General features: G+C 47.6%; 1 protein-coding gene across 1 annotated transcript; it reads left to right on the top strand.

Annotated features, from left to right (window-relative positions):
* Nucleotides 1-241: 241 nt before the first annotated feature.
* On the top strand, nucleotides 242-2,074 carry LOC123163842 (alkane hydroxylase MAH1). Its single transcript, XM_044581222.1, has one exon. It carries the CDS (start codon nucleotides 288-290, stop codon nucleotides 1,857-1,859), a length of 1,572 nt encoding a protein of 523 aa, XP_044437157.1. The 5' UTR covers nucleotides 242-287; the 3' UTR covers nucleotides 1,860-2,074.
* Nucleotides 2,075-10,229: the final 8,155 nt, after the last annotated feature.

The raw sequence follows: 10,229 nt of genomic DNA, 5'->3' as shown, positions 1-10,229 counted from the left end.
TCTTTTTTCTTCTTATATACTATATATCACTTGACTGAGACATGGTTACGTCTCGGTCGACTGCGACCTAGACACACCCTATGCCAGAACAGTATGTAACATGAGTTTTTCCCATGGTGGCTCCCTTCCCATACACCTAATATCCAAATCTCTACACCTAACCCAAACCCCTCAACTCAGGAGCCACTATATAATAAGCCTAGCTAGCTCTACATATAGCTCACTCACTTGTACAATAACACTTCACGTCTTCACCGGCCATAACGCACGTAAACAAGCCAAGAGAAATGGAGACCGTGTCATGGTGGGTTGGAGGCTTCCTCGGCAAGTACCCGGAGATCATGGTGTCGTTCGCTTGCTTCTTGTTCTTGCTGTTCTTCAGGTTTCGCCACCGGGACGGGCTGCCAACCAACTGGCCGGTGGTCGGCGCGTTGCCGGCGATCACCGTCAATGCCGGGCGCGTGCACGAGTGGGTCACCGAGTTCCTGCGGGTGGCGCCAGGGATGTCGCACGTCGTCAGGGGCCCGTGGGGCTCGCCGGTGGACGTCCTTGTCACGGCCAACCCGGCGGACGTGGCGCATGTCTTCACGGCCAACTTCGGCAACTATCCCAAGGGCGAGGACTTCGCTGCCGTGTTCGACGTGCTCGGCGACGGCATCTTCAATGCCGACGGCGAGTCGTGGGCGTTCCAGCGGCGCAAGGCGCACGCGCTGCTCTTCGACCCAAGGTTCCGTTCTGCCGTCGCCGCGAGCACCGCGCGCAAGCTCGGTGAGGGGCTCGTGCCGCTCCTCGACGGCCTGGCGGCCACGTGCGAGGTCGTTGATCTGCAGGACGTGTTCATGCGGCTGACGTTCGACCTCACGGCGATGTTCGTGTTCGGTGTCGACCCCGGCTGCCTCGCCGCCCACTTCCCTCGAGTGCCATTCGCCGCGGCCATGGACGAGGCCGAGGCGGTGCTGTTCTACAGGCACGTGACGCCCGTACCGTGGCTGAGGCTCCAGACCTACCTAAACATTGGCCACGAAAGAAAGATGGCCAAGGCTCGGCAGGTGCTCGACGCGTCTATCACGGAGTTCGTGTCGCTCCGACGAGAGCGAGCGGCCCGTGCCGACACCAACGCCGACGGGACTGATGCCGCTGACCTTCTCACGTTGTACCTGGCATGCCAAGACGAGGTAGGCAAGGACGGAAAGGAGTTCGATCGGTTCTTGCGTGACACAACGCTGAACATCATGGTCGCCGGTCGCGACACCACGAGCTCCGCCTTGACATGGTTCTTCTGGCTGCTCTCCAAACACCCCGACGTTGAGGCCAAGATCCTCGCCGAGCTCCGTGAGAACGCAACGTCTGGCGGCATCGGCTGCCAACCCACCGCCATCGATCTGAAGCGCCTGGTCTATCTGCACGCGGCGCTGTCGGAGTCACTCCGGCTGTACCCGCCGGTGCCGTTCGAGCACAAGGCGGCGGCGCAGCCAGACACGCTGCCGAGCGGCCCTGCGGTGTCGCGGACACGGCAGCTGATCGTGTCATTCTACTCGATGGGGCGCATGGAGGCGGTGTGGGGCAAGGATTGCCTAGAGTTCCGGCCGGAGCGGTGGCTGACGGAGACGGGGCGGCTCCGCCACGAGCCTTCCTACAAGTTCGCGGCGTTCAACGTGGGGCCGCGGACGTGCATCGGCAAGGACCTGGCGTTCACGCAGATGAAGGCCGTGGTTGCCGCCGTCGTGCCGCAGTTCAGGGTCGAGGTGGCCGCCGGTGCAACGGTGCCGATTCCCAAGATGTCCATTATACTCCACATGAAGGACGGGCTCAAGGTGAGGGTGCACAAGAGACAGGACGATGCACTAAGTACAATCTAGAGCTACGTACCTATTCCCAAGCTCCCAAGTCTAATATACTCCATCTGCATATAGCGCCTGAACATGTCAGGTTAGCTTTATTATTGCATGTACCAAATAATCGCCAGAAACGTGCTCTAGTTCACGTTGCGGCTTTGTCTGAGTGGTATGTGAGATTTGTTTCATGTAAATTTTCTTTCCTGTAAACGTGCGAGGACTTGGCCACGATTGCGTCCGTCGAATGGAACAGAAGTAAGGGATCGTGGGCGAACACTTCGGATGTGGTTGTTACTCAATTGAATAAAAGAGAATGCCGAAAAGCACGCAAGACATACGCATCGCAAAAATCTGTCTGTGTACGAGTCCGCTCTTCTTCCTCCTGCATGTGTTCGTCGTGATCGAGTCTCAGGCTCCCGGAGGCGGTGCATGGCGGCAGATATAGGAGTAGGGCCGGTCATGAGATTGTGGCGGCCCGGGCGAAACTAAAACTCAGGGCCCTAAAAAATTTCTTCTAGCATTCGTCAACTCAAAGTCACTTATGATGGTGTCATCCTGGATCCCTCCTCCGGGTTGTAGGAAGGTGAACGTAGACGCCGCGCTACGTGATCTAGACAGCAAGGCTGTGACTGCGTCGTTCACAAGGAGCAATGAGGGTGATTTCATGGGAGCATCAAGTGTGAACTTCACTGGCATCCGGGACCTCATTCAATGGAATCGTTTTGGATGGCGACGTACTTTCTCGTTCTTATAGTGAGAACCGTTAGTACTGCCTCCGTGTCATCAATACACTCCCCCAGCTATGGCTAGTGGCCTTTGTAACCCATAGTCTACTTGAATAAATTAGATATGATTCTCAAAAAATAAAATTATGGCGGTCGAATCCAGCAATTCAAACAAGGACGATAAAACAGAAGGATGAATATGCACATCAATTTTAGTAAGTACTAGATATTATAATTCTACCGACTGATCACCAAAATCCCAGTGTTGCTTCCCTGCTTGAATATAATTTGATAAATAGAATTACAAATCATGCCACACATATGAGAGAGAGAGAGATACATAGAAAGAGGGGGGGGGGGGGAGAGACACACACAGAAAGAGAGAGAGAGAGAGAGAGAGAGAGAGAGAGAGAGAGAGAGAGAGAGAGAGAGAGAGAGAGAGAGAGAGAGGAAACTTAAGTGAGAAGGCTCTTATGACGGTAGATTGTTAGGCCCTTCACCCTTGACTGCCATAATCCTCATGACAGTATTCGGAGTTGCATCTGCCATGAAGCAAAATTAGCAGGAAACTAAGATCTCGACAAACTATCAACATTATAGACCGAAACAAGCAAGGATGGAACAATATACTCGCCGTTTGGCCTCCAAGATGTGCGACGGCATCGACGAATCGACCCCGGAGTCCGGACTTCGGTCGATGGGAAACGACCTGGACGAGGCCGGAGTCGCCGGCTTGCGACTCATGACCTAAAGGAAAATGAGTTAAAAGCAGAATACCACCACATTGGGGGTTAGGTTTGCATAAAAGAACCTAGTCATTAAATATTTTTGCAAAAGGCATGGCGGTTCTGGTAAACTTTTTGCAAATCGAAATAATCCCTTGCTATGGTACATTTGAGAGTGTTTGTTGTCGGCTGGTCAAAACCAACCGGTTGACATGGTCGACCCGACAGACACCACGACCTCTCTCTCTCTCTCTCTCTCTCTCTCTCTCTCTCTCTCTCTGTCTCTTTCTATATATATATCTTCTCGTGCCCTCTCTTCTCTGCTCGCCACCGCCGCCATGGTGCCGTGGAACGACGGCGATAGCAGCGTGGCCTCCGCCGCCCAGTACATCTCGTCCTTTGAATCCTCTATCAAGGTCAGTACTGCTAGCTAGGGTTTCGATTTAGGGTTTCTACTTGGGTATTTTGGGATTTAGGGTGTGTGCGACCCTGGCTCGATTTGAACTCATTTCTTTGGTTTGTCTAGATCCTAGCTACCATCGATGACCTGAACTACTGTGATGTTGTCGACAAGGTGATGGTGATGTGTGAGCATGGGCAGCCAGCGGAGAGGTATGTTGCATTCGTAGGGATTAGCACTAGGAGGAGGTTCATTGCCTGTGGCCTAACTGTATGTTAGCAAATATTTGGAATTTATCAGTTCTAGGATTCACTCTGCTATGTTTGTGCAAAATAGCAAAATTGTTCTAGGGTTCACTGTGCATTGTTCATGTTCACTATGCAATGTTCATCTTCGAAGGGATTAGCACCGAAGGGTCGTGGCAGTGGCGGAAAGTACACGCCGCCCACTAAGAGGAACATTGAAGAGTGCACGGCTGCGGAGGTGATGATCGTGCCGCACACCCCAGCAAGGGCCAGTGGCGTCACGACCCAGTATCCAATGTTGGGCGAGTCCAACTACGGTCTATGGACCATGAAGATGAAGGTTCTTCTCTGGCCACTTGGTGTGTGCTCAGCGCTCGAAGGGACCGACGACTTCGACAAGGACAAAATGACGGCGTGCTTGCCGCCCTCACCCAGTCCGTGCCTGATTTAGTAAGATGGACGTCACCGATTGTGCCAGCGAGCAAGAGGCCTGGGAGGCAATCCGCAACATGCGTGTCGGCGAGGACTGCGTCAAAAGGCATGGTTCAAATAGCTGAGAAGCAAGCTGGACTGGATGAAGATGGCAGACGGCAAGTCGGTGTCGGCGTTCGCCCAGAATATGATGACCCTCGTCAGCGAATTTCGGTACCTCGACGAGAAGATCACCGAGGAGGTGGTGGTCTAGACCCTGTTCAACATTATCCCCAAGCGGTTCAGTGACATTGTCAACACGATCGAGCAATAGGGAGACCTCGTGACGATGTCCGTGGTCGAGGCAGTGGGTCATCTCACCACTTAGAGGAAAATTAGCGAGGGCATCATTGTCAGTCCGGTGGAAATGACGACCAGCTCATGTTGACGACTCAGGAACTAGAGCAACTGATGAAGTGCGGGAAAATGACCCCAGGGGCCAGCAGAAGTGGGGGCAGCCGTGTTCGTGGTGGAGGCAGTGGGTGTGGTTGTGGGTGCGGTGAGCGCGCTGATATTGGGCAACCTGGATGTAGCAAGAGCAGTGACCTTGGCAAGAAGAAAAAGAACCGGAAATTAGACATTAGTAAGGTCAGCTTTTTCAATTGTAATAAGATGGGCCATTTTAAGTCGGATTGTCTAGGTCTAGAGCCATAGGGAGAAACTGCAAATATCGCGCAGCAGGACACGGAAGACAATCCAATTCTTCTAATCTTGGAGGTGTGCGAGTTAGCACCAAAGGAAGAGGATCTGTCCGAGTAGGTGTCCCTCAGAAGTTTGGAAACCTGTATGGGTCAGTGTGTGGCACAGTGCGTTTGGGAGATTGATCTGCGGCAGACATATGTGGGCTGGTGCAGTGCTCATGCAGTGTCTCACCGGCGAGCACCGCATATTTTTCGACGTGTACTTCATACCCAGGCTAAAGAACAACATCATAAACATGGGGTAGCTGGATGAGAACAGATGTAAGTACACAGGTTAGAATGGCGTCCTGACAGTTTGGGACACACGGAGAAATGTGCTTGCTTGAGTTCCAAGGACTCCCAATCAGATGTACATCCTCAACATCAAGCCGCTCTGACCCAGTATGTCTGCTAGGACATGCAAAATAGGATGTGGTTGTGGCATATGTGGTTTGGGCATGTGAACTTCCCGTCACTGCGTGCCCTGGCCACCAAAAACACGGTTGATGGAATGGCACACATTGAGCAGGTGGATTAGATCTATGATGCATGTATGATTGTGACACGGCATGATGCCATGTCCAAGGAACACAGGAAACATAGCATCTTCATGTAAGTATCCCAATAGTAAACGTTCCAACGAAGAGCGGAGGAGACTATTTATGAGTAGCGTTTCTATCACATACAAGTTGTCATTGCTCTTATGTGAAGTAATTGTTTGTGATTCTGCAGAAGCTATTAGTATTCCAAGAGTCAGATAAACCAGAATGGTGACTATCATGAATTGGTTGCAGCGAGAATAATGATGATTGAAGGCGAAGAACATAAATAACACTGAAGGTAAAAAGCGTTTTTCCTGCAATGGAGAGATTAGGCACGGAGAAACTTTGGATCATGGTATACATCAAGTGTGCTAGTGCGACAGTAATACCAGTTACCTTGTATAATGAGTTTAGTGTTTGATTTGTTTGTCCAGTAGGTGGATCACCCTAGGGTTATGGAAATCTTCCCCAGGGGATTATATTCATTACTATGGTCCTGCTTCACCGTTGCCACATCGTGTTCATCTCCACAATTAAGGTTGTTAAACCGGAACCATGCATTAAGTTCAATGAATCGCCATTATCTCATATTGTCTTTGGTCCTCATAGACGTCTCCATCTGTCATGTCACAAGTCGAAGATTTCCTAAACAATATGTGTTACCTGTGTCGGTCCTTAGATCATGTTGCTTGGGCCCTTAAATTCGACAACACGCGCAGAGTTCACCATAGAATAACAACTTAGGAGACAGATCATAAGACTACAAACATGAATAACGACATATAGAATATGCACAAATGAATCTTACCATTCACGTTCATCTCCCACATCTAGGGGATAACCCACACGTCGAAAGAGAATAACCAATCATCTCATAGAAGAAATCCATGAAAACCATATCAATAGTACCGTGAAGATCCACAATAAGACAAATGATTAAAAAATTCTCAATCTCCAAATGAGTATGAAGAGTTTACCCTGATCTTACAACTTGAATTCCTCTTACAATACTGAAGGTGAAAGAACAAGACTAGAAGGATCTCCGTGGTCTTCTTCTCCGGATCACATCTCTATCTGTTTTGGATCGTGTGGCGGCGGCTAGGGTTCTCCAATTGTCTTAGGTGACTTCACCAAAGTGTCTTCTGTAGATGAGAGGGGTCTCCTCACAATTCATATGACCGGTCATACGAGCGGATGCACTCTTATGAAAGGTTGTCTTGCGTCCTGGTGTGCCCGATGACAAAACCCCCAACATGGAAGTTGCTCCATTTGGCTTGATTTGCAGTAATTCACTTTGGTTTCCTTATATATATGCTTTTTCCTGCCAAACAATGGAAAGGCGAGTTTTCTTCTCTCTCGAAAGATTAGTGTTAGAAATAACCGAGAAATAACGGAAACCCGATGGAAACCAAATGAAAACTCCTTGTAAAAAGTCATAAATTCTCAATCCATCAACTACCCCAAGCTTAAGACTTGCTCACCCTAGAGCAACTAAGAAATTAAAGGGAAAATTTTGTTGTTGCCACTCTAAATTTTGCCAATTTTCCTTATGCCATTCTAGATTTTTACATTTCACTTTTGCCACTCTTAGTTTTGACAGTTATCACAATTGCCATTCTCGTGGCAAAAGCAGAAAATTTAGAGTGGCAATTGTGATATATTTCAAAAGCTAAGAGTGGCAAAAATGAAATAAAATTATTTTGCTTTTGCCATGGAATGGCAATTGTGATAATTATCAAAAGCTAAGAGTGGCAAAAGTGAAATGTCAAAATCTAGAGTGGCATAAGGAAAATTAGCAAAATCTAGAGTGCTAAAAACAAAATTTTCCCGAAATTAAAACAACAAAAGGGAGTTTCACAATTGAGTAGAAAGCAGTGTACCAGCTCGTGAAGATATAATGTTTCCATTCTCACAATTCCTGCAATCTTAGTTTTGAGAATACTTGCATTTGAATGCTTGCATTTAAGCTCGCTGCCTAGCCACATCTAGTCTCAAATCACTAGTTCTAATTTCTCAAGTTAAACCTTCCATGGTTAGTTAGGTGCTGAGCAAGCAAAAACTTTTTATTCTCTTAAGATCGGTTTGGGAACCGAGTGGGGGTTGAGTGCCGCGTGCATAACACACATGTCATGGCTAGACATGCCCCCAAGATGCTGCCTAACAAATATAGTATTATCAATGGAAGTCATAAAGTAGCGAATGGTAGGGTTATGGATGCTAGCTACCTTCGCACCACCGAACTGGTGCTCGCCCTTGACTGAGATGAGGTCCCACGTGTCGTATGCCTCAGCGATGGGCACACCCCTTGGTGCGAGAAACCCTCGGTTCACGAACCCAAAGCAGTTGCACCACTCTTCGAGCGTCATCGAATATGGCACTCCTTCCAGCGTGAAGGAGCACTTTGGCGGCACACTGGAGTCCTCGAAAGTGTCCTTGAAGCTGGCAAGGAGCTTGACGTGATGTTCTTGTACATCAGGTAGTGGAAGTTGCTGAAAACTCCCAGCCAGGAATTGTTGGCCATCCAGGTGAAGTCATCGAAAAGCCTTGCTCATGCAAGAATGAATTGGACTTCCACCTGGTGGGCACCATCTTTTGTCTGCTCACATGCTCGTAGCCCTTGTTCACAGACTCTCTCCTTCGGTACGTCCACGCTTAGAGCCTTTGGACAAGGCCTTCCTCCCGGCTGCAATTGCCAGTTGCATCATATGACCGGTGATGAAGGTCACTGGTACGCATCGGTCCTAAACAAACAGTTTTTAACCCCTTTCCGCGACGGCATTTGGAGCCGTTGCCAAGTGAGTGTGGGCGATAGGGGGTCCTTCCCACACGACCCAGAAACCGTCGGGGATATGCCCTCCTGGCACACACACTCGACAAAATGGGGTCGTGTGCGACCGGCGAGCGCTCAAATACGGAAATACGTACAGTAGAGCTAAAAAACAATTATACGGTGAAATTATTTACGGTCGCAAGTACATCCCACATAGTCAGTCCCCGCTAAACGTTTCCGTTCGTATGTATATCTCACACAGTCGCTCCAAGGAAAACATTTCCGTTCACAGGTACATCACACACAAGTTTTCCCGTTAAATCGTTTGGGTTATTGAATGTATCACACACGGTCCGTAGAAAAAACTGTGTGGCAAAGGCTGTCCATCACACACAATTTTTACGTGGTAAACATTTGCGCAAGGTGGCCTAACGCAAACAGTTTTCAAGAGAAAGTCGTGTGTGATTGTTCATTGATCCAACGCGGTTTATTCTTAGAAACTGTGTGTGTTGTCTGAGGTCATCGCCGACCGTATTTTTTCAATAACCGTTTGCAATATCAAAACCCAATTAGCAGGCTAATTCGCTATTAGCAGACTAATTACCCTATTATTAATAATCCATTTATTAATCTAATTGACATTCATATTAAGCACATGATATATTTCATTTTCATATTAAGGAAGCAGAATTTCATAGTTAAAATACATCAGAGTACAACATGATATAGCTTCAGCACTCAGCTACCCCATTACACAACTGCACCAGCGCCAAGTTCCACATGCAACATGTAGAACATTTCAAAATTAGCATCATAGACGGTATATAGACAGATGCATCTCATCTGGAAAACTGCTGAAGCGGAAGGCGAATATTGAGCCTTCATTCATGTTGAAGGTCTTTGCAACTTAAGTGCCTGTGGATGATTGACCGTCCGTCCTTCGTCCTCTTCAGGAACACTTTAATATTGAACCGTGGGTGTTGTATGAAAACCTTCCTCGCCTCCTGACCATAGAGGTGGTTTGAGAGGTAATCACAAGTGAACTGCTTTGGAAAGGCCTGAAAACAAGGATGTGCATAAATATCTTCTCTATATTGGAAATGGGCAAAGGATTAAAAAAAGGCAAGGTATAATAGTTAGTACCATCTTGTAGTGAACTGATGTCTTCTTCATTGTGCAGACAAAGATCTTTCTGAGTTTCTTGATTTGATTGATATTCATGGACAACTCATTTCCCCATATGCAAAAATGATCGAACAGTGGGTCAAAACCTCTGACAGCGGGACCTACATGTGAAAGACCAAATTGTTAAAAATCAAAATATTAGAATGGTTCCTGGAATTGCACAATAATGTGCTATTAGAGAACGGACCATGCACGTGCTAACCTCGATTGTAAACCTCAGTGCTTCCCATTGTTTCCCTGCAACACATATAAGGTAGTTAGTCATCAGGTTAAGTAAGGGTTCGCATGCTATCAGTAAAATATGTTGATGAAAAATAAGCACATTGCAGATTCATCAGATTAATTCAAGTCACACGGAAAGCCCATTTATCCAAACCAAGCATAATTAAGAACTAGGAAATATAGCACTTGTATATGTTTCTCATGTATTAAGTGCAGCCAAATTCGATTTATTCCTCACATGCACAACAATAAATAATTCTAGCCACGACAATTGGACATCGCATTGTAGAATTGAACCAAGCTATAAACTAAACACCACAACTAATGAACCAAACATTAACTGAGCACCACATAGCATAATATAATATACTCATAATAGAAGATCAGCCAGTTAACCAAACAGTTAACTACAGCGAATTGTATTTGTTT

Source organism: Triticum aestivum, chromosome 7D (assembly GCF_018294505.1).
Source record: "Triticum aestivum cultivar Chinese Spring chromosome 7D, IWGSC CS RefSeq v2.1, whole genome shotgun sequence".
Classification (NCBI taxonomy): Eukaryota; Viridiplantae; Streptophyta; class Magnoliopsida; order Poales; family Poaceae; genus Triticum; species Triticum aestivum.
The sequence above is the reverse complement of the archived record's forward strand: the minus strand, read 5'-3'. Positions and strand labels throughout refer to the sequence as shown.

Excerpts from the sequence above, each read along its gene's own strand:
- LOC123163842 (XM_044581222.1), top strand. The coding sequence starts at position 288 with ATGGAGACCGTGTCATGGTGGGTTGGAGGCTTCCTCGGCAAGTACCCG.